This window comes from Strigops habroptila, chromosome 12, assembly GCF_004027225.2.
Source record: "Strigops habroptila isolate Jane chromosome 12, bStrHab1.2.pri, whole genome shotgun sequence".
NCBI lineage: Eukaryota > Metazoa > Chordata > Aves > Psittaciformes > Psittacidae > Strigops > Strigops habroptila.
The window spans coordinates 21,239,471-21,263,878 of record NC_044288.2 but is presented as its reverse complement, the minus strand read 5'-3'; the positions used below and the strand labels follow the sequence as shown (position 1 = coordinate 21,263,878).

General features: G+C 54.3%; 2 protein-coding genes across 2 annotated transcripts in view; both read right to left on the bottom strand.

The window, feature by feature from the left end:
* The window catches only part of LOC115615650 (protocadherin alpha-C2-like), a 151,610-nt gene extending 132,195 nt beyond the window's left edge, over positions 1-19,415 (bottom strand). The window contains exon 1 of the mRNA XM_030504055.1: positions 14,408-19,415. Coding sequence (XP_030359915.1) covers positions 14,408-16,846 — 2,439 coding nt within the window. The 5' untranslated portion in view covers positions 16,847-19,415. The remainder of the gene's footprint in view (positions 1-14,407) is intronic.
* Positions 19,416-21,864: 2,449 nt separating this feature from the next.
* Positions 21,865-24,408, bottom strand: LOC115616065 (protocadherin alpha-13-like). Its single transcript, XM_030504879.1, has one exon. It carries the CDS (start codon positions 24,406-24,408, stop codon positions 21,865-21,867), a length of 2,544 nt encoding a protein of 847 aa, XP_030360739.1.

Genomic DNA, 24,408 nt, shown 5'->3' with positions numbered 1-24,408 from the left:
CCGCCCATCGCCATCGCTGCGTCCGGCAGAGGCCCGAGCCCCGCACGGCTCCCCGCCGCCGCCGCCCGGATGCACCGGCTCTCCTGCCCGGCCCGCGCCGCCCCCCCGCGCTCACAGCCGGGCTCTCCGCCGCTCGCACCGGGGCGGAGCCGCCGACACGCCGTTTCTGAGCCTGCAGCGACACCGTGTGCTGCTCCAATGCCTCACACGCTTCCCGACATCGCCCAAGCCTGCGGAGCCGGGATACTCCGCTCCAACTCGCCTCCTCCTCGCGTTCTCTTCTTTCCTTCCAGTCTTTCTTTTCCTTTCTCCTTCGTTGTTTGTTCTTTATCTCTTCCTTTCTTCTTTTCACCTGTCTTCCCGCAGTTACCTCTTTTTATTCGTATCTCTCGTTTTTCTTTTTTTCCTACACTTTCTTTTCTTCTGCTCTTCCTTTTTCTTTTCCCTTACCCCATCTTCTTTCTGCATTATTTTCATTCGTCCTTCTCTTCTTTCTTCTCTTCCTTCCCCTTTACGTTCTTACCCTGCCCTGCCCATTACGCCCCTTTCCCTTCTCTCTCCTTTCCCCTGATGACAGCTCCCCGCCGCCTGCGGCGCCGCGCGGACACCAAAGACTGACCCATCCCCGCGGTTACAGCCGACGTCGGTGCGGGCTTGCCATCTCCACTATTGCTTCTTGCTTTCTTTTCTTTGTCAGCTTCTTTCCGTAATTGTTTGCTTCCTTCTTTCCTTCACACTTCCCTCTATCAGTTCTTCGCTCCTTCCCTTCTATACTTGCTTTCTTCTTTTCTTGCTTTCTTATTTGCATATATTCATTGTCTTTTTCCTTTCCTCTTGGATTCTTCTGCAAGTAACATTCGTGCACCCTGCTCATCATCTTTATACATTCTTGCTTTTTCTTTTCTTTTCCATCTTCCTTCATCCCTTCCTCCCTTTTTTCCTCAGCACATTTCTATCTACAGTGATACTGTCATTTACATGCTAGTAAACATGTTCATTGTTGCTTCCCTTCTTTCTCCCTATTGCTTTTGTCGTGCACGTTTGCTCTTCTTTCTCTACCCTGTTCCTTTCTTCCTTCACTTCTTTCACCAATTTCTCCTCATCTTCTCCTGCCTGTGCTGCACCCCCACCCCCACCCCTTCTTCTTCTCTGCTTTTTCTCCTAAACCAACACGTTTTCTCTATGATTACATCACTCTCGCCATGGAGCACAGACATACCCTCTGGCAATCACTCTTCCCTGCTGCCTTGAATCTCTTCAAAAACAAACATTCCTACTTTCCTCCCTCTGTGAAGACAGACAGATTGTTCAGCCACCTCCCCTGCTGGAAGAAGTCCACAATTTTCTATCACCGAAGAAAATCCACCACCCTATTAAAAACAATCCCAACACTGACATCTGAGCCAACAAGCTGCAGTGACTCTAAATAATTCAGGGGAGTCTCTCAATACAGGGACTCAAATCCATTACAGCCAAGTAATCCTCCAAGAAGGCTGAAAAAGCACGGGGTCATCCCAGCTCCCAGCCACATTTCATGTACCTCAATGAAAAGCCATTCTTCTGGTCTCATTTTCGACCTGCACAATGAATGTGATGCTCTTGATTCTCCTTTCTGGCAGCCATGCTCTGTCAAAACAACACAGCAGGAACCTCCATACCCATGAACGTTAGAATACCTGTCACTCATTAGCATGATCCACTCATCACACAGCCAAACAAAAGCCACCAAGGCAACACCACAGCATTTTCACTGAGAACATCCCCTCAATGCCCAACATAGCTACTCCAAGAAATCCATCAAGGTCCCTCCTTCATTTGTCCTTTGCTTCCACCTGCTCACCTTCTGCCAGGCAGCAGCAGGAAAGGAACAAGAGTAGGCAGTGGTGCTTTGCTGCTCCGAACCTACAGGCGTTTCAATCCAGTCAACATTCATTTAATCTAACAGGAAGAATCCACAACTGAATGACAACAAAGGTATATCAGTCTCTCAAACACATCCTCTTTAAAGAATTACTTACCTGTAACGTCAACTCCAACTTTGCGGGATGCTGGACATTAAAAAAAAAAAATCAAACTCATGTTCTTCAAAAGCTTTGAAAATGCTGGACACTCTGTGGTGCTCCCTCATGCACCTTTATCAAAGTAGAAGCAGGAGTGAGTCCTGAAGCTGGTGACATTCTCTCAACACCAACTTCAGGTCAGGATTGTGGAAAATTCTTCCTACACACTCATGGAATACTGCCCAAAATCCTGCCAACTCACAGCTGCCAACATTCAGCAGTCTGCATCTCATCCCCTGTTCCAAACCATGGCCAGCATGAGAGAAGAAAGAAACAAGAGGTGGGCCTTTCCACTATAGATAGGAAAGAAAACCAAAGGAACCCATGCCACTCTAGTGTGACACCGGCTTTGCTGACATCTTTAATATAGAGAGCACTTCTTTCCCCTCCCTCGCAAGACTGAGGAGACGTTCTAAGAAGGCTGACAGAATGATTCAAATAAAAGTGATTAAAGGCACATATAGCAGTTATCTTCAAAAACAATAATACCACAGAGAAAACCAGGCTGCTAGGATATGTAGAACTTCTGAAGGCCCTGAGAGGATCCCAGGAGAAGGCCCTGTGCACTGGGCCTCTTCTCAGCGTTTTTTATTGGTATCCTCAAAACCTTGCCATGGGAAACATGATCTCCACAGCTAAGCAGACATTCAGCTCTTCCCCAGTGATGCAATGTTCTACCCATCACCTCCTTTTCCCACAGGGAAGACTCCTTCCCACTAAAAGTCACCCTCACCATGACATATGGCCAGGCCATAGTGTGTGCCACTTGGAGAATCACTCCCAAAATACCTTTCACATCAGGACACTGACGGGTCCAACTCACTGCCACTGCCACATTCACCTCCCCAACACGCCCCTGTTTCCTTTCACACCTCAGGGCTCACTCCAGCTTTTATTGACCTTTCCCATCATGGAAAGCACATAGAAAACCACACAGATGCTATCATAGACACAGTGTCCTCCAGACTCTCTGCAGCAGACCCTTCAATTTTGCAGTGCTTCAGCTATCTCAGATGGGGATGTTATACATCAATAAGCAACACCTTTCTAAAGGGGATGATGGAAAAGCTCTAAATGGCAATGGCACTGATTTAGTTCTTGAAGGTAATAACCCAAACTTTGATAAACACAGCACTGTAATGGGCGATATCTACTGTGTAGTACAATTTGGTTTGTGTTTGTGTTTTATTGGTTAGTGGTTTTTTTAATCCAGCTGAAGACATCTGTGTTTTCATATACCCTGATGTAGAGCTACTCTTCCTGCCTCATTTTCCACCCCCATAATGAATGGCGAGCTCTTGCTTTTCCTTTCAGGAAGGCAGGCACTGCCAGAACACCACATCAAGAACCTATGTACCATGGCGCATTAATTCCCATGGAATACACCTCTTGCCTTAGGGTGATCCACTCGTCACACAGCCAAACAAAAGCCATCAAGGTAATGCTACGGCATTTTCACTGAGAACATTCCCAGAGTCCTGAGAGAATTCACTGATGTGGTTGCCAAACCCCTCTCCATGATATTTCAAATGTCATGGCAGGCAGGTGAAGTCCCTGATGACTGGAGGAAAGGAAACTTTGCACCTCCTTCTAAAAAGAGCTGAAAGGAGGAACCTGCGATCGAGCAACCTGTCAGCCTCACCCTTGTGCCTGGGAAGATCATGAAACACCTCCTCCTAGAAGCTATGCTAAGGTGCATAGAGGGTAGAGAGGTGATTCAAGATGGCCAGCACAGCTTCCTCAAATGCAAGTCTTGTCTGACCAGTCTAGTGGCCTTCTATGAGGGAGTGACTGCATCAGTGGACAAGGAAAGAGCTATGGATGTCATTTACCTGGTCTTCTGTAAGGCCTTTGACACAGTCCCCTACAACTTCCTTCTCTCTAAATAAGACAGGTACAGATATGACGGATGGACTGTTCAGTGGATGAGGAATTGGCTGAATGATCCCATCCAGAAGGTAGAGGTCAACGGCTCCATGTCCAGATGGACTAGTGAAAAGTGGTATCCCTCGGGAGTCTGTATGGGGACCAGTGCTGTTTGATAACTTCATCAACAAGGTAGACAGTGGGACCAAGGGCACCCTCAGCAACCTGGCAGCCAATGCGAAGCTCAGTGATGCAGTTCATATGCCTGAAGGACAGGATGCCATTCAGAGGGATGTGGACAAGTCTGAGAAGTGGGCCTACATGAATCACATGGGGATCAGTAAGACCAAGTATAAGGCCTCGCCAAAATTCCACTGTCTGCATCTTATCCCCTTTTACCAACACATTGCCACTATGGGAAACAAAAACAAAGGAACTGAGATTTTTCTAAATGGACGGAAGAAAACCAAAAGATCTCATGCCACTGTATTGAAAGGCCAGGTTTGCCAATGTCTCAGACCAACACCAGAGAGGCAGGGGTGAGAGAATATACAGAACTTCTGGAGGCCTAAGAGGATCACAGACAAGTAGCACTGTGCATGGGGACACTTCTTGAGGTTTTCTGCTGGCATCATCCATTTCCTGCCATGGGAAATGAGATCAGCTAAGCAGACATGCTCCAGTTCCTCCCCAGTGGCACAGGCCATGTTCTACACAGCATCTCCATTTCCCTCTGGAAACTCTTCCCTGCTCAAGGACGCACTCCCTGGGATGCATGCCCATGCAACAGTCAGTGCCACTTGGAGGATCACTGCCACAGTACCCAGACACTGCTCCACCACTCAGTGTTTCCTAGCAACAAAGCCCACACTAAGCATGACCCAGGCCTTTGCACATCCTCACCTACCTTTATGATTGGCACAAAGAATATATGGAATGCTGCAAAGCCACTCTGGGACTCAGACTCTTCTCAGCTGCCTGGATGCTTTGTGCCTTTTCAGCACTTTCAAATAAAAACTGAGTTCTTACAGATTCTGTGATTAGAGCTCAGACAGCTCTGATCCAAGTCCGTACAGATCTTCAAGAAGACCACAGCAAATGCTGAAGCACAATTGCACCAGCAATGTCAATTACATGAGAGAATTTGTGCCATAGAAAACCAGAGCTGGGCTCCTGTGCAGGGTTTGACATGCACACCCAGACATAAGAATGAGCCACGTGTCTGAACAGGACACACCATCTCTACTGAGGCTGACTTGGCAATTCCACAACGCCCTTCCCAAGCCAAGACAGAAAGGTTCCATGAGACATTATTAAGCAGTCAGCATCTCAGCAACTCTTACCCAACACATTCCCTATGTTAGGCAGCAGCAGCATGAGATGTCTCTCGTGAGACATCTTCATACTCTCAATGAACATTGTAGGCATTTTAATACCATGTAACTATCTCAACATCAGGAAGCCCTCCAACTCTTGGAGCCTGGAAAGCATCCTGGAAGGAGCACTATGTTCTCATTGTGCCTCTTGCTCTCATCTGAGCATCCTCCATTCCCCACTCTGGAACATGCATTCTCAAGACAAACAGTGTTTTTTCTTCTTGTTTTGTTTGTTTGTTTTTCCTGAATAGAGGATTTCCAGCACTTTAGTAACAGCATGGCTGCTGATGCAAACATTGAAAGAACACCAGAACCGGGCAGCAGACATCCCATGACTTCTCTAGCCAAGAATGCAAGTCCACAACCTGGGAGACGAGGTGACCAAGACCAGAAATATTCCAGTTTCCAACACCTACCTTGGATGGCACTCCTCTGCCTGAGTATCTTCTTCAACTAAACACAGTTAAAACATATTGGGAATTAAAATGTCTGTAATGCCCTCCCTACTTTCATAATGACTCCGGTGGGCAAATTAAAATGGAGAAGATCCACCACAGATACATAAACCCCCAAAGACCCAGTTATCCCAGCAACATCACATCACCTCTCCTTCAAAAAAGAATCAAAGAGCAGGAGCATCGCACTTAAGATATGAAACTGCACTTAAAAAAAGCCTGGACTGCAAAGGTAACAAGGAGGAAAATACTACCTGCATGTCTTGCAATCCTTTAGCAAGTTCTGGTGAAAATGCAGAGGAGAATCAAAGAAAGTGAGGACAGGGATTCAAGCGCAGAACAACAAACTTCAGATGAGGATGGTAACGGCTGCATAGTGAGGCCAGACCTTTCCTTATGGACCCCAAGAGCAAAAGCCGAGGTGCTCCGGCCACGACACAGAGGCAGATGCCACGGTGCCCAAAAAAGCCTCAAGCACCCGGCCAGAACCCACCTCCCTCAGGACCAGGGAGCTAAGCCCGGCTCACACCAGCGCCTGCCCAGCGGCCGGACGGGCGAGAAGGGCGACAGGGGGCGTCGAACGAAAGTACGAGACGTGAGAAAGGGAGGAAGCGCCACTGACCGTGTTCAGCAGAGCGGGAGCCTCCGGCTGCGTCTCCTTCGCCGCGGGGCCGGGAGGCGGAGGGAAGTTGGGGCTGAAAACCATCAGGTCGCTCTTGCCCGCGCCGTCCGCCACGCACAGGCTCCGGCTCTGGCGCTGCGAGTACGACCAGCTCCCCACTTCGCTGGCGCACACCAGCGTGGCCGGCCCGGGACTCGACAGCATGGCCGCCCGCGGCGCCCAGCGCGCCGCCCCGTACAGCACCACCGCCAGCAGGAACAGGCTCGACACCGCGCAGATCGCCACCACCAGCCACACGTTCGTCGTCGTCGTCGTCGTCGACTCTGCTGCCGCGCCACCCTTCGCCGGCCGCAGCCCCGACCCCGACGAGCCCGCGGCCGCCAGCGCCGCCTCGGCGCCCTCCACCAGCGACACGCTCAGCGTGGCCGTGGCCGAGCGCGCCGGCTCGCCGTGGTCCCGCACCACGATGACCAGGCGCTGCCGCGGGCCGTCCGCCTCCTCCAGCGCCCGCGCCGTGCTCACCTCGCCGCTGTACAGCCCCACGCGGAACGGGCCCTTGCCCCGCGGCTCCCACAGCTCGTAGCGCAGCCACGCGTTGTAGCCCGAGTCCGCGTCCACCGCGCGGATCTTCGCCACCACCTGCCCCGCCGGCGCCCCCCACGACGCCCACGCCCACAGCGCCCCCGGCACCGCCGAGCCCGATGCCGCCGAACCCGGCGCCCCGACGCCCGGCCCGCCGCCGACAGGCGGCAGCAGCGCCGGCGCGTTGTCGTTCTCGTCCAGCACGAAGAGCTGCACCGTGGCGTTGCCGCACAGCGCCGGCTCCCCCGCGTCCACCGCCCGCACCTCGAACTGCAGCACCTGCAGCTCCTCGTAGTCCAGCGGCTGCAGCGCCCACAGACGCCCGCTCTCCGCGTCCACCGACACGTAGCTCGACGCCGGACGCCACCCGCCGCCCGACACCGACGCCCCGCCGCCGCCCTCCGACACCGAGTAGCTCACGCGACCGTTGCCCGCCTCGTCCGGGTCCCGCGCCCACAGCCGCGCCAGCTCCGCGCCCGCCGCGTTGTTCTCCCGCGCCAGCACCGTGTACACGGCCTGCGAGAACGCCGGCGCGTTGTCGTTCACGTCCGACACCGGCACCCGCAGACCGCGGCTGGCGCGCAGCGGCGGCGCCCCGCCGTCCTCCGCCCGCACCTTCACCTCGTACTCCGACACCCGCTCCCGGTCCAGCGCCTCCCGCAGCACCAGCGAGTACGACCCCGCGAACGTCGACACCAGACCGAACGGCGCCGCCGGCCACACCGAGCAGCGCACGCGCCCGTTCGCCCCCGAGTCCCGGTCCGACACGCTCAGCAGAGCCACCACCGTCCCCACCGCCGCGTCCTCCGGCACCGGCACCGACAGCGACGTCACCCACACCTCCGGCGCGTTGTCGTTCACGTCCAGCACCTCCAGTTCCACGCTGCAGTGACCTGACAGCGGAGGCGTCCCTTTGTCTCTCGCTTCGATTTGCAACTCGTATAAGCTGATGTCTTCGAAGTCCAGATCACCGGTTAGTCTGATCTCGCCCGTCTCTGGATCAATGGAGAACAGATCTCGCTTACCAACAGGAACCGAACTGACGAGACTGTAAGTAAACTCCTTATTCACACCTTCGTCTGAATCCGTGGCGTTCACCCGTGCCACCAGCGTCCCCTCTGCAGCGCTCTCCGGCAGCTGCACTTTATACACTGACTGGTTGAACTGAGGAGCGTTGTCGTTTGCGTCCAGCACCGAGATCAGGAGCTCTACATTGCCCGTTAGCGGCGGACGGCCCCCATCAGTCGCCGTTAGCATCAGACGGTGAATCGGCATCGTCTCGCGGTCCAGAGGCTTTGTGAGCACCAGGAAGAGAGATTTTCTGTGTTCATCAGAGGATTTAATATCGACCGTAAAATGCTCGCTAGGGCTGAGGCTATAGGAGAGCTGCGCGTTAGCTCCGACATCTGCATCCGATGCGCCCTCAAGCGGGAACCGAGACCCCGGCATCGTAGATAATTCCGCGATGCTGAGGTTTTTGCGGGCGGCGGGGAAGACCGGGGCGTTGTCGTTGATGTCGGTGACCTCCAGCTCCACGTGGAAGACGCGCAGCGGCCGCTCCACCAGCACCTCCAGGCGCAGGGCGCACGGCGCGCTCTTCCCGCACAGCTCCTCCCGGTCCAGCCGCGAGCTCACCACCAGCGCCCCGCTCGCCCCGCTCACCTCCACGCTCGCCCGCCGGCCCTGCGCCACCAGCCGCAGACGACGCGCCTCCGGCTCGCCCGCCTCCAGGCCCAGGTCCTGCGCCAGCCGGCCCACCACCGTCCCGGCCTTCGCTTCCTCCGGCACCGAGTACCGCACCTGCCCGCCGACCAACGCCCAGGACGCCTGCAGCACCAGCAGCCGCACCAACGCACCACGATACACGCCGCCCATCGCCATCTGTGCCGCCGCTGGCATCCGCCCGGGCCCCGCACGGCTCCCCGCCGCCGCCCGGATGCACCGGCTCTCCTGCCCGGCCCGCGCCGCCCCCCCGCGCTGACAGCCGGGCTCTCCGCCGCTCGCACCGGGGCGGAGCCGCCGACACGCCGTTTCTGAGCCTGCAGCGACACCGTGTGCTGCTCCAACGTCTCACACGCTCCCCGACATCGCCCAAGCCTCCGGACCCGGGCTGCTCCGCTCACGCTCGCCTCTTCCTCTCCTTCTCTTCATTCGTTCTCTTTTTTCTTCCTTATTCCACGTTCTTAGCTTCCCCACATTCTTTCCTTCTTCCTCTTTCATCACCTCCTTCTTATCTATTTCCTACTTAAACTCTCAGGTTTTTATCGTTTCTTTATTCCCCACCCTACCTTTCCTCTTGCCCATTTTTATTGTCTTTTTTTTTATCCTCTATCTTCTTTTTCCTCTCCTTCTTCTGTCAATTCTCCGTTTTCGTTCTTGTCCTGCCCTGTTCTTTATGCCCCTTTCCCTTGTCTTCCCACCCTTCTCTCTCCTTTACTCCTGATCACAGCTCTCCAGTCGTCTCTGGCGCCGCGGCGGACACCGTCAAACCCGGACTCCTCCTCGGTAATGACAGGGCGGCAGCACCGGAGCGCGGTGCTCTGCCCACGGGAGGGGCTTCTACGAACCACCTCCGCTCCATGACTAGAGGTGACGTCGCTGCGGGCTCGTCTTGCCCTGTATCATCTCCTTTTCTTCCTTTGTTTCTTCCTTTCTTTCTTCCTCTCTTCATCCCTCCTTCTACTCTTCCCTTTCTCACTGCTTTTCTGTCTTCCTTCCTGCTTTGTGCTTCCTTCCTTGCTTGCTTCCTTTCCTTCTGCTATTCTTTTTAAATACCTTTTTCTCTATCTCCTCACTACTTGTGTCTTCTCTTCCCTTCTCCTCACGTGTGTATCTTACCTTCTCCTCCTCGTTTCAATGTTTCACTCTCCACGACCAGAAGTGACTTCGGTGGCGGCACGTCATCACCTCTTTTCTCCTCCTTTCTCACCTTCCTTTTTCCTTTCCTTCGTCATTCTCTTCTACTAGTCTCTCTCTATTTCTCTTTTCGTCTTCTCTTCCCTTCTGTTCTTTTGTCTTCTCTTTCCTCCTCTTCCTTTGCTTATGTCCCCTCTCTTCCACTTCCATCCTTGTCTCTTCTGTTGTTTTTTTCCTTTACCAAAATATTTTCCCAAAGTCCACACCACGCTCAAAATAAAGTCGGACATGGCTTCTGCAGGAGCTCTTATTCCTCTAACCTCACCGCTCTTCATCAAGCCTTGCAGAGTGCCCATGAGTCCCGAGGATGTCGACTTACTCCTCTCTATTCAGCATCTCGAGATAACATCAGAGCATGCTGATAATATCTTCAATCCTTCATCCTTTTTTTGTTGTTGTTGTTGTTGTTGTTGGGGGTTTTTTTGTTTGTTTTCTCCCAGCGATTCCATCATTTCCTATTTTTGCTTTGCTCCTCCTTTGTCTTTCCTTATTTTCTTTTCACCCTTCTTCATCCTCTCTGTTTCTTTCTTGCGATGCTCTGCTCTATCTTTGCTTCCGTTTCACTTCTTCTTGTATCCTTGTCTCTTCTGATAATTTAGTCTTTTACCAAAATGTTCTTAAAATAGCTCCACCATGCTCACTAGGAAGCACCGACATGCCTTTGTGCAAGAGCTCTCATTTGTCTTCAATACCGTCTTCCATTCCTCTGGTCACAGAAGAGCCTTCCTGCTTTCATCCCATCCACGCATCTCCAACTTACCCTCTCTTCACGAGGAAGGCCATGCTCTGCAGCCACCAGTCCTCTTAAGGACCCAGCAAACAACAGAGCAAGGCAATCATATGGCAAAGAACAGCTCTGTTACAGCACAAAGGAATACACCACCCTTGGTAAAACAAGCCCAAGCACCAGGTACTGGGACCGCTAATGAAACAGGTTCCAAAGACTCCAAACTACACAGGGATGTCTCTGATTTGGGAACTCAAACCCATCACAGTCCAGCAAGACAACCCTCCCAATGGATCAAAAAGCACACGGGAACCACAGCTTCCGAGTACTCCCCATGCACCTCGATGGACAGCTGTTCTTCTGCCCTCATCTTCTACCTCCAAAATGATCGTGAAGACCTTGCTTCTTTTTTCTGGCACACATGCTCTGCCAGAACAACACAGCAAGAACCTCCATTCCCAGGGCCTTAGTTCCCATGGAATACCTCTCACCCATTAGCATGATCCACTCATCACACAGCCAAACAAAACAGAAGCCACCAAAGTAACAGCACAGCATTTTCACTAAAACATCCCCTCAATGCCCAATGCATCTACTCCAAGGAACACATCAAGGTCCCTTCTCCACCTGTCCTGGCTTCCACCTGCTCAACTTCTGCCACAAAGCAGCAGGAAAGGAACGAGGGCAGTAGTGGTGCTTTCTTCTCTAAACCTACAGGCATTTCAATCCAGGCAACATTCAGTTAATCCAACAGAAAGAAACCACAACTGAACGACAACAAAAGTACATCAGCCCCTCAAACACATTCTCTATAATAAGTGACTTACCTCTAGCGTCACTGGTGTAGACTTCAGAAAAGTAAACACTTTCAGGACAGCAGAATTGGTTTTGAGGGACACTGTCCCCTAACATGAGCTGGAATTTCAGGAGATGCTGGACAGAAAAAATATTCATGTTCTCTAAAAGCTTTAAAAATGCTGGAAACTGCATGGTGCTCCCTCATGCACCTCTATCAAAGGGGAAGAAGGAGGGAGGCCTGAAAGCTAGAGACATTCTCCTAAAAACATCCTCAGGTCAGGTGGGATGGAAAAAACTTCCCACACACTCACGAATGCTGCCCAAAAACCTGCCACCTGGCAGCTGCTAAAATTCAGCATCTCCGTCTCATCCCCTGTTTCCAACACGCTGACAGCGTGAGAGAAGAAATAAACAAAGGGTGGGCATCTTCACTATAGACAAGAGTAGAAGACAGAAGGCACCCATGCCACTCTACTGCAACAGCAGGTTTGCTGACATCTTGATTACAACAAGCATCTTTTCCCTTCCCTTTCAAGACTATGACCAGAAAGATGATACAAATTTTGAAAAGATTCTGTTTGATCAACAACGTTCAATGTCGAAACTGAACGATTAAAGGCATGTACAGAAGTTATCTTCAAAAGCAGTAATGCCACAGAGAACACCAGGCTGCAAAGAATGTAGAACTTCTGGAGGCCCTGAGAGGAGCCCAGGAGAGCAGCTCTGTGTACCGGGCCTCTTCTCAAGGTCATCTGTTGGCATATGCAAACCCGTGCCATAGGAAATGTGATCTCCACAGCTAAGCAGATGTTCTCCAGTTCTTTCCCAACGACACAGACTGCATTCTCCCCAGCATCTCCATTTCCCTCAGTTAATGCACTTCCCTGCTCAGTGTCATACTCCCTGTGATGCAGACACAGGCCCTACTCAGTGCCATCACTGCCACAATACACAGACATTGCTCCAACACAGAGACATGCCCCAGCTCTAAACCCCTCTCAGCGCATGACCCAGCTCTTTGCACATACTCATCTTCCCCCATCAGGCAGCAGCACCACAGGACACTGTGGCTCGTGGGAGACATTCACAAATTCAAAAGACATTGTTGGCATTTCAATATCACACACTGTCTCAAGATCCAGAAGGCCTCCAACTCCAGACATGCTGGGAGCCTGGGAAAGGATCCTGGGCAGGAACAATCTGTGCCCTTCCTGCTTCATGCTTTACTCTGGTTATTCCCCACTCCCCAGTCTGAGACGTGTTCTCCAGACAAGCATGCCGTCTCCCGTTATTGCCTTACTACATGGCCCATGGGCTTCCCAAGGATTTTCAATTCAGGCAAGTCTTCCCACTGCTCAAGATCACCCTTCATGTTATGAGGTGCCAAGTTCCTAGTCCAGAGGTCCACTGCCACATTCACCTCCCTGACATGCCACTGTTTTGTTCCCCAAATCAAGGCTCACGCCAGGATTTGTGGCCCCTTCCAAACAATGAGCACTCTCAAAAACACCCATATCAATCGTATCATACAGACTATGTGCAGTGCACTTTACACATTCAAAAGATAATGACAAAAGAGCTTTAAATTGCAATGGCTTTGATTTTATGAGGTTCCTAGGCCCTGCTCAGGGCCATTGCCACATTCACCTCCTTGACACGCCTCTGTTCTCTTCCCCAAACCAGGGCTCACTCCAGCATTTCTGGACCCTTCCAAACAATGAGAGCACTTTAAAAGACCATACCAGTTGTACTATACAGACGGCGTGTTGCACATTACATGTTCAAAAGCTGATGTCAGAGCAGCTCTAAATTTGTAATGGCATTAATTTCACTCTGTGACAGAAGAACCTAAATGTTGACAAGCCCCCAGTGTAACAGATGATACGGGCAGGGCAATCTGGATTTACGGGGGTGTTACTGGGGGAAGCTCAGTTTGGTTTTTAATTTTGTGAGGGTGTGGCTGCTGAAGCAAATATTGAAAGAACATCGAAGCCATCCAGTGTTTGTCACGCCACTTCACTGGTCAGGAGCACAAATCCGCAACTGTTGCAATCAAGAGCCCCATAATAAACAGGCAGCCGGTATCACTGTATTCAGCAGACTATCTGTATTTGACCCTTCATGTTCCGTTATCCCAGATGAAACTGATCCACACCTGGGAGTTCTGTTACACCTCTGAAATGTAACACATATATTTGTAGAGATGGTGTCACAATAACAATAATGGCAATAGCCATTGATTTCTTTCTGTGAGAGAAGAACTCGAATGCTGACGAGCATAACACTACAATGGATGATCTACAATGTAGAGGAGTTTGGGGTTTTTTTTAAATACAAGGTTTTTTGTTCTTCCCTGAGGCTGTCAATTCTGATTATACACATCTATATCATGATTCAGGGTTGCAGAACTACAACAAGAAATTTGCTATTTCGGACATCCATGCTGGATCAAAGTCCTCTGCCTGAACACTTTACGCTACTGATAGAGTAACAACATCCTTGCAAAAGAACATGGAAAAAAGTCTACCACGCATCCCCTAATTTCATTATGAGCATGGTGCACGAACAGAAATGGAGAATATCCACCACAGGCAGAGAAACCCCTGAAATCCCAAGTATAATCAGGTAACATCTCTCCTGCAGTGGAGAATCAGAGAACACAAGAATAGAGTTTCTGATAAAATACTGCACATATCAACAGGAATTTACTACAAGGGAAGAACAACTCACACGTGTAGCAGCAAAGCTCAGCTAAGGACCGTACCTGCTGCAGAGTGCAGCCAGACCTTTCCCTTCACCAGAAGAGCAAGAGCTACAGTGCACCTTCCAGGATGCGGAGGCAGATCCCAAGGTGCCCGGAGGAGCTTCAAGCAACAGCCCAGCACCCACTGCCCCAGGACCTGAGCCCGGCTCACACCAGCACCTGCCAGTTGGCGGGCGGGCTAAAAGGGTGACAGGGGACAAGGGGCGAGAAACGATAAAGGAAGGGAGGGAAAGCAACTGACCGTGTCCAACAGAGCAGGAGCCTCCGGCTTCGTCTCCTTCGCCGCGGGGCCGGGAGGCGGAGGGAAGTTGGGGCTGAAAACCATCAGGTCGCTCTTGCCCGCGCCGTCCGCCACGCACAGGCTCCGGCTCTGGCGCTGCGAGTACGACCAGCTCCCCACTTCGCTGGCGCACACCAGCGTGGCCGGCCCGGGCCCCGACAGCACGGCCGCCCGCGGCGCCCAGCGCGCCGCCCCGTACAGCACCACCGCCAGCAGGAACAGGCTCGACACCGCGCAGATCGCCACCACCAGCCACACGTTCGTCGTCGTCGTCGCCGATTCCGCCGACGCGCCACCCTCCGCCGGCCGCAGCCCCGTCCCCGACGAGCCCGCGGCCGCCAGCGCCGCCTCGGCGCCCTCCACCAGCGACACGCTCAGCGTGGCCGTGGCCGAGCGCGCCGGCTCGCCGTGGTCCCGCACCACGATGACCAGGCGCTGCCGCGGGCCGTCCGCCTCCTCCAGCGCCCGCGCCGTGCTCACCTCGCCGCTGTACAGCCCCACGCGGAACGGGCCCTTGCCCCGCGGCTCCCACAGCTCGTAGCGCAGCCACGCGTTGTAGCCCGAGTCCGCGTCCACCGCGCGGATCTTCGCCACCACCTGCCCCGCCGGCGCCCCCCACGACGCCCACGCCCACAGCGCCCCCGGCACCGCCGAGCCCGACGCCCCGACGCCCGGCCCGCCGCCGGCAGGAGGCAGCAGCGCCGGCGCGTTGTCGTTCTCGTCCAGCACGAAGAGCTGCACCGTGGCGTTGCCGCACTTCGCCGGCTCCCCCGCGTCCACCGCCCGCACCTCGAACTGCAGCACCTGCAGCTCCTCGTAGTCCAGCGGCTGCAGCGCCCACAGACGCCCGCTCTCCGCGTCCACCGACACGTAGCTCGACGCCGGACGCCACCCGCCGCCCGACACCGACGCCCCGCCGCCGCCCTCCGACACCGAGTAGCTCACGCGACCGTTGCCCGCCTCGTCCGGGTCCCGCGCCCACAGCCGCGCCAGCTCCGCGCCCGCCGCGTTGTTCTCCCGCGCCAGCACCGTGTACACGGCCTGCGCGAACGCCGGCGCGTTGTCGTTCACGTCCGACACCGGCACCCGCAGACCGCGGCTGGCGCGCAGCGGCGGCGCCCCGCCGTCCTCCGCCCGCACCTCCACCTCGTACTCCGACACCCGCTCCCGGTCCAGCGCCTCCCGCAGCACCAGCGAGTACGACCCCGCGAACGTCGACACCAGACCGAACGGCGCCGCCGGCCACACCGAGCAGCGCACGCGCCCGTTCGCCCCCGAGTCCCGGTCCGACACGCTCAGCAGAGCCACCACCGTCCCCACCGCCGCGTCCTCCGGCACCGGCACCGACAGCGACGTCACCCACACCTCCGGCGCGTTGTCGTTCACGTCCAGCACCTCCACCACCACCTTGCAGTGACCCGACAGAGGGGGAGTCCCCTGATCTCTGGCTTTAACGTGTAGGTCATATAAAGCAACTGTTTCAAAGTCCAGGGGGCCCGTCAGCCTGATCTCTCCACTCTTCCGATCGATGTTGAATGCAGCTGACGCCGAGGGATGAACAACAGTATCTATTTCATAAATCACTTCTCGATTACTTCCCTCGTCTGGATCCGTGGCGTTCACCCGTGCCACCAGCGTGCCCTCTAAGGCGTCTTCGGGCAAAACTACGCTGTACACCGACTGATTGAACTGGGGCGCATTGTCGTTAGCGTCCAGTACCGAGATCACCAGCTCCACAGTGCCCGTCAGCGGCGGGCGGCCCCCGTCAGTCGCCGTCAGCACCAGACGGTGAATCGGCATCGTCTCGCGGTCCAGAGGTTTCGCGAGCACCAGAAACAGGGATTTACTGCGCGAATTACTATTTTCTTCCTCTACTCTGAAATGCTCGCTAGGGCTGAGGCTATAGGACAGCTGCGCGTTGGCTCCGACATCTGCATCCGACGCGTCCTCCAGAGGCAACCGAGTCCCCGGCAGCGACGATTCCGCGATGCTGAGGTTTTTGCGGGCGATGGGGAAGACCGGGGCGTTGTCGTTGATGTCGGTGACCTCCAGCTCCACGTGGAAGACGCGCAGCGGCCGCTCCACCAGCACCTCCAGGCGCAGGGCGCACGGCGCGCTCTTCCCGCACAGCTCCTCCCGGTCCAGCCGCGAGCTCACCACCAGCGCCCCGCTCGCCCCGCTCACCTCCACGCTCGCCCGCCGGCCCTGCGCCACCAGCCGCAGCCGACGCGCCTCCGGCTCGCCCGCCTCCAGGCCCAGGTCCTGCGCCAGCCGGCCCACCACCGTCCCGGCCTTCGCTTCCTCCGGCACCGAGTACCGCACCTGCCCGCCGACCAACGCCCAGGACGCCTGCAGCACCAGCAGCCGCAACAACGCACCACGACACACGCTCATCACCATCGTCGCCGCCAGCACCGGCTCGGGTCCCGCTCGGCTCCCCGCCGCCGCCCGGATGCACCGGCTCTCCTGCCCGGCCCGCGCCGCCCCCCCGCGCTGACAGCCGGGCTCTCCGCCGCTCGCACCGGGGCAGAGCCGCCGACACGCCGTTTCTGAGCCTGCAGCGACACCGTGTGCTGCTCCAACGCCTCACACGCTCCCCGATACTGCCCAAGCCTCCGGACCCGGGCTGCTTCGTTCTAGCTTGCCTCTTCCTCCCCTTCTCCTCTTTCATTCTCTTCATTCCCTGTTTTTCGCATTCCTTTTTTCTCCTTGCTTGTTCCGTGTTTGCATGCATAGACGCTTTTCTTTCCTCCCTCCTTTTCTATTCTTTCCTTTAGTTCTCTACCGTTCATCTTCTTTTTTTCCTTATTCCCTCCCTCTCTCACTCGGTCTTTCTTTCTAATTCCTACTTCTCTCTCCCCTCTTCCTTCTTTGCTTCCTCTTCTTGCTTCCTTTTTTTCCTTTTTCTTCTTCCTTCCATTTCTGCTTTTCCTCCATTCTTTCTTCCCTCCTCTTCCTTCCTTTTCTCCTTCCTTTCTTCCTTAGTTTCTTTCCTTCTTTTCTTCCTCCTTTCTTTTTCTTCCTTTCTTCATTTCTTTCCTTCTTTCCTTCCTCCTTTCTTTTTCTTCCTTTCTTCATTTCTTTCCTTCTTTCCTTCCTCCTTTCTTTTTCTTCCTTTCTTCATTTCTTTCCTTCTTTCCTTCCTCCTTTCTTTTTCTTCCTTTCTTCATTTCTTTCCTTCTTTCCTTCCTCCTTTCTTTTTCTTCCTTTCTTCATTTCTTTCCTTCTTTCCTTCCTCCTTTCTTTTTCTTCCTTTCTTCATTTCTTTCCTTCTTTCCTTCCTCCTGTCTTTTTTCTTCCTTTCTTCCTTTCCTTCCTCCTTTCTTCCCTTTTTTCTTTTTCTTTTTTCCTTCTTTTTTCTTTCTTTTTTCTGTTTCTTTTTCTTTCTTTCTCTCTCTCATTTTCATTCTATTTGACTCTTTTTACTCTATTTTTCTTAAATATATTTCATTCTTCATTCGCCTTTTTTCCTCCCCTCCTCTCTGTTTCCATCCTTGTCTCTTCTGTTCTTTTTTTCCTTTACAAGAATATTTTCCCAATGTCTCCACCATGCTCGCAAGGATGGAGAGACATGGCCTCTGGCAGGAGCTCTCATTCCTCTTCCTCACTACTCTTTGTCAAGCCTTGCAGGGCGTTCCTGAGTACTGAATATACTGAGTTCCTCATCTCCATTAAGAGTCTTGAGATAGTATCAGAGCATGCTGGTAATCTCCTCAATCATCTCCTCCATCCTTCTTTCTACCTTTTTTCTTTCTTCCTTGCCTACTTATTTCTTACAAAGGTTCCCTTTCCCCCCTCCTTTCTTTTTCCCCACTCCTTTTTTTTTCTCTTCTTCCTTTCACTTCTTCCTTTTTCTCTTCCTTTTCTTTTCTTGACCCACTCTGCCATATCTTTGCCTCGGCTTGTCTTCTCGTTCCATCCTTGTATCTTCTGCTCATTTTGTCCTTTACCAAAGTGTTTTAAATTAGCCACACCACACTTGCCATGAAGCACTGACATGTCCTTTGGCAAGAGCTCTCATTCCACTTCTCTGTCACCTTCCATCCCTCTAGATACAGAAGAACCTTCCTGCTCTTCCGCTCTCCATGCACCTCCAACTTCCCCTCCTCTCAGGACGAAGGCCACACTCTTCAGCCTCCAGTACTCTCAAGAACCCAGCAAATAAGAGAGCAAGGCAATCATGTGGCAAAGAAAAGCTCTGCTACAGCAGAACAGAATCCATTACCCTCAGAAATGCAAGCCCAAGCACCAGGTACTATGATATTTCTGCAAACAGGCTCTGATGAGTCCAAACAACCCAGGGGAGTCTCTCATTCAGGAACTCAAACCTGTCACAGCCCAGGATGACAATTACTCAGGTGAGGCTCATAAAACACAAGGCCACGACAGCATCCAAGCACTCTTTATGTACCACCATGAAAAGCCATTCTTCTGGTCTCATTCTCCACCTCCACACTGAAAGTCAGGCTCTTGCTTCTCCCTCTGTGGCATGCATGCTCTGCCAGAACATCACAGAAAGAACCTCCATACCCAGGGCCATTAGCGCCCACGTAATAGCTCGCAATCATTAGCATGATCACTTGTCATACAGCCAAACAAAAGCCACCAAGGTAACACCACGATATTTTCACTGAGAACATCCCCTCATGGAATGAATGTGTTGGTTGATGAAATTCATTGGGTCCTTTTTCCATCCATGCTACCTGATCACACTGTGCCTGGAAGCAGCAGGAAAGGAATGAGAGCAGGCACTGGTGCTTTGCTGCTCCAAACCTATAGGCATTTCAGTCAAGGTGGCATTCACTCAATCCAACACGAAGATACCACAACTGAACAGGAATCTAATTTCTCAAAATGCATCTTTTTCATGTATGAGTAACTTACATGTAGAATCATTGGTGTAATCTTCAGAAAAAGAACAAGAGAACTGTTTTTGAGGGACATTGTCCTTTAACATTATCTGCAATTTCATGGAATGCCAAACAGAAAAAAGATTATTCATGTTCTCCAAAAGCTTTCAAAACACTGGACACTGTGTGGTGCTCCCTCATGCACCTGTATCAAAGTGGAATAGGGAGAGAGACCTGAATGATAGTGATATTATCTCAACACCAACCTCAGGACACGAGAGCGGAAAAACCTTCCCACACACTCATGGAACACTGCCCAAAACCTGCCACCTGCCAACATTCAGCAGTCTGCATCTCATCCCCTGTTCCCAAAACATGGGAAGAAATGTTTTGGGAACAGAGAATGTGAGAGAAGAAAACCAGCCACACGAGGTTTGCAACATCTTGAATATGGAAAGCACATCTTCCCCTAACTCACAAGACTAAGACCAGAGAGATGAGTGAGGAGATGTTCTGAGAAGGCTGCCAGAATGATTCCAATTTCAAAAAGCTTCTGCTTGACTAAAAATATTCCACTCCAAAACCAAGTGATCAAAGGCACGTACAGCAGTTATCTTCAAAAGCAGTGATACCCCAGAGAACATCAGACCGCGACAATATGTAGAACTTCTGGAAGCCCTGAGGGGATCCCAGGAGAGCAGCCCTGTGTGCCAGGCCTCTTCTGAGGGTTTTCTATTTGCATCCTCTATGTGCCATGGGAATTGTCATCTCCACAGCTCAGCAGACATTCTCCAGTCCTTCCCCACTAACACTGACCATGTTCTACCCAGCATCTCCTTTTCCCACAGGGAAGACACTTCCCCTCTAAAACTACCCTTCCCCACGACATAGGCCAGGCCATGTCAGTGCCACTTGGAGGATCAGTGCCAAAATACTCAGACTTTGAATTGCCCTGCCCACAGACAAGTCTTCCCACTGCTCACAGTCACCTTTCACATGAGGAAATGGCCAGGCTCTACTCACTGCCACATTAACCTCCCAGACATGCCACCATTTCCTTTCATACCTCAAGGGCTCACTCCAGCTTTTGTTAATCCTTCCATCAAGAAGGTAGGACTGGGCTTAGGGCAATGCGGATATAGTTAAAGACATCCCTGCTCATTGCAGGGGGCTTGGATTAGATGACCTATAAAAGTCCCTTCCAACACAAACTATTCTGATTCTAGCATTCCTTGTACACCCAACTCCAAGAAAAGTATTAGGGTCCTTTCTCTACTCATGCTTGCTTCCACCTGGCCAGCTGTGCCTGGCAACAGCAGGAAAGGTACGAGACCAGGCAGTGGTGCTTTGCTGATCCAATACAGTCAACATTCATTCGATCCAACATAAAGATACTTCAGCTAAGACATGAACAAAAGTAGACTTGTCTCTTCAAACACAGCCTTTTCTGGTAGAAGCAACTTACCTGTAGCATTAACAGTTGGTTCTTACAAAAAGAAAGGACAGTTTCTTCTAAGGGACATAATTTTTTGATGTTATCAGCGCTTTCTGGGGAGCCTGAACAGAAAAATTATGACCGAAGTTCTCCAAAAGCTGTGAAATTATTGATCAGTGCCTTGTGCTCACACACTTGTGTTACAGGGGCCTCAGGTGGGGCTCCTGAGAGCTAACGATATTCTTGCAATGTCAATCTCACTTCAGGATAGTGGGGAAAATCATCCCCCACACTGATGGCCAACCAGCCAAACCCTCTGCAACCCGAGAGCTGCCAAAATTCCACCATCTGCACCTCATTCCCTAGAGCCTACACATTGCCAGGGTGAGAAATAAAAACAAAAGAACAGAGGTTTTGCTAAAAGGAAAGCAGAAAACCAGAGGATCCCATGCCACTGTATTGAAAGGTCAGGTTTGCCAGTGTCTTAGACCAACAACAAAGACAGGGGGGCGGAGAATACACAAAACTTCTGGAGATCCTGAGAGGATCCTGGACAAGCAGCACTGTGCATGGGGACACTTCCTGAGGTTTTCTGCTGGCATAATCTATTTCCTGCCATGGGAAATGTGATCATCTAAGCAGACATGCTCCAGTTCCTCCCCAGTGGCACAGGCCATGTTGTACACAGCACCTCCATTTCCCTCGGGAAACTTTTCCCTGCTCAAGGACACACTCCCTGGGATGCGTGCCCAGGCAACAGTCAGTGACACTCGGAGGATCGCTGCCACAGTACTCAGAGACTGCTCCACCACTCAGTGTGTCGCAGCAATAAAGCCTACATTGAGCAAGACTCAAACCATTGTACATCCTCACCTTTCTTTATGATTGGAACAAAGAATACATGGAATGCTGCAAAGCCACTCTGGAACTCTTAGATGCTATACAGCTGCCTGGATGCTTTGTGCTTCTTCAGCACTTTCAAATAGAAATTGAGTTCTTAAAGATTCTGTGATTAGGCCAGACCTTTCTTTACAGACTCCCCTAGCAAGGGCCAGGGTGCTCCGATCAGGATGTGGAGGCTGATGACAAGGTGCCCAGAAGAGCCATAAAGACACGCCCAACACCCATAGCCCTCAGGACCTGGGGTCTGAGCCTGGCTCACATCCGTGACTGCCCAAGGAGCGGGCGAACGAGAACGGCGACAGGGGAAAAAGAGCGTAGGGGGAAAGGGAGAGAGGCGTGAAAGGGAGGGAGGAAGCGCCACTGACCGTGTCCAGCAGAGCGGGAGCCTCCGGCTGCGTCTCCTTCGCCGCGGGGCCGGGCGGCGGAGGGAAGTTGGGGCTGAAAACCATCAGGTCGCTCTTGCCCGCGCCGTCCGCCACGCACAGGCTCCGGCTCTGGCGCTGCGAGTACGACCAGCTCCCCACTTCGCTGGCGCACACCAGCGTGGCCGGCCCGGGCCCCGACAGCACGGCCGCCCGCGGCGCCCAGCGCGCCGCCCCGTACAGCACCACCGCCAGCAGGAACAGGCTCGACACCGCGCAGATCGCCACCACCAGCCACACGTTCGTCGTCGTCGCCGATGCCGACGTCGCCGATGCACCGCCCTCCGCCGCCGGCCGCAGCCCCGACCCCGACGAGCCCGCGGCCGCCAGCGCCGCCTCGGCGCCCTCCACCAGCGACACGCTCAGCGTGGCCGTGGCCGAGCGCGCCGGCTCGCCGTGGTCCCGCACCACGATGACCAGGCGCTGCCGCGGGCCGTCCGCCTCCTCCAGCGCCCGCGCCGTGCTCACCTCGCCGCTGTACAGCCCCACGCGGAACGGGCCCTTGCCCCGCGGCTCCCACAGCTCGTAGCGCAGCCACGCGTTGTAGCCCGAGTCCGCGTCCACCGCGCGGATCTTCGCCACCACCTGCCCCGCCGGCGCCCCCCACGACGCCCACGCCCACAGCGCCCCCGGCACCGCCGAGCCCGGCGCCCCGACGCCCGGCCCGCCGCCGGCAGGCGGCAGCAGCGCCGGCGCGTTGTCGTTCTCGTCCAGCACGAAGAGCTGCACCGTGGCGTTGCCGCACTTCGCCGGCTCCCCCGCGTCCACCGCCCGCACCTCGAACTGCAGCACCTGCAGTTCCTCGTAGTCCAGCGGCTGCAGCGCCCACAGACGCCCGCTCTCCGCGTCCACCGACACGTAGCTCGACACCGACGCCCCGCCGCCGCCCTCCGACACCGAGTAGCTCACGCGACCGTTGCCCGCCTCGTCCGGGTCCCGCGCCCACAGCCGCGCCAGCTCCGCGCCCGCCGCGTTGTTCTCCCGCACCAGCACCGTGTACACGGCCTGCGCGAACGCCGGCGCGTTGTCGTTCACGTCCGACACCGGCACCCGCAGACCGCGGCTGGCGCGCAGCGGCGGCGCCCCGCCGTCCTCCGCCCGCACCTCCACCTCGTACTCCGACACCCGCTCCCGGTCCAGCGCCTCCCGCAGCACCAGCGAGTACGACCCCGCGAACGTCGACACCAGACCGAACGGCGCCGCCGGCCACACCGAGCAGCGCACGCGCCCGTTCGCCCCCGAGTCCCGGTCCGACACGCTCAGCAGAGCCACCACCGTCCCCACCGCCGCGTCCTCCGGCACCGGCAACGACAGCGACGTCACCCACACCTCCGGCGCGTTGTCGTTCACGTCCAGCACCTCCACCACCACCTTGCAGTGACCCGACAGCGGGGGAGTCCCTTCATCTCTAGCTTTAACGTGTAGGTTGTATAAAGTAACGGTCTCAAAATCCAGGGCGCCCGTCAGTCTAATCTCCCCTCTCTTCGGATCGATGCTGAATGCAGCTGACGCCAAGGGAGGAACAACTGTATCCATTTCGTAAATCACTTCACCATATACTCCAAAGTCCGGATCCGTGGCGTTCACCCGTGCCACCAGCGTGCCCTCTAAGGCGTCTTCGGGCAAAAGTACGCTGTACACCGACTGATTGAACTGGGGCGCATTGTCGTTCACGTCCAGCACCGAGATCACCAGCTCCACAGTGCCCGCCAGCGGCGGGCGGCCCCCATCGCTCGCCGTCAGCAACAGACGGTGAATCGGCATCGTCTCGCGGTCCAGAGGTTTCGCGAGCACCAGAAACAGGGATTTACTGCGCGAATTACTATTTTCTTCCTCTACTCTGAAATGCTCGCTGGGGCTGAGGCTATAGGACAGCTGCGCGTTGGCTCCGACATCTGCATCCGACGCGTCCTCCAGAGGGAACCGAGTCCCCGGCAGCGACGATTCCGCGATGCTGAGGTTTTTGCGGGCGGCGGGGAAGACCGGGGCGTTGTCGTTGATGTCGGTGACCTCCAGCTCCACGTGGAAGACGCGCAGCGGCCGCTCCACCAGCACCTCCAGGCGCAGGGCGCACGGCGCGCTCTTCCCGCACAGCTCCTCCCGGTCCAGCCGCGAGCTCACCACCAGCGCCCCGCTCACCTCCACGCTCGCCCGCCGGCCCTGCGCCACCAGCCGCAGCCGACGCGCCTCCGGCTCGCCCGCCTCCAGGCCCAGGTCCTGCGCCAGCCGGCCCACCACCGTCCCGGCCTTCGCTTCCTCCGGCACCGAGTACCGCACCTGCCCGCCGATCAACGCCCAGGACGCCTGCAGCACCAGCAGCCGCAACAACGCACCCCGACACACGCCGCCCAT

What these genes read in the sequence shown, in the direction of transcription:
- LOC115616065 (XM_030504879.1), bottom strand. Translation starts at nt 24,408, where the DNA reads ATGGGCGGCGTGTGTCGGGGTGCGTTGTTGCGGCTGCTGGTGCTGCAG.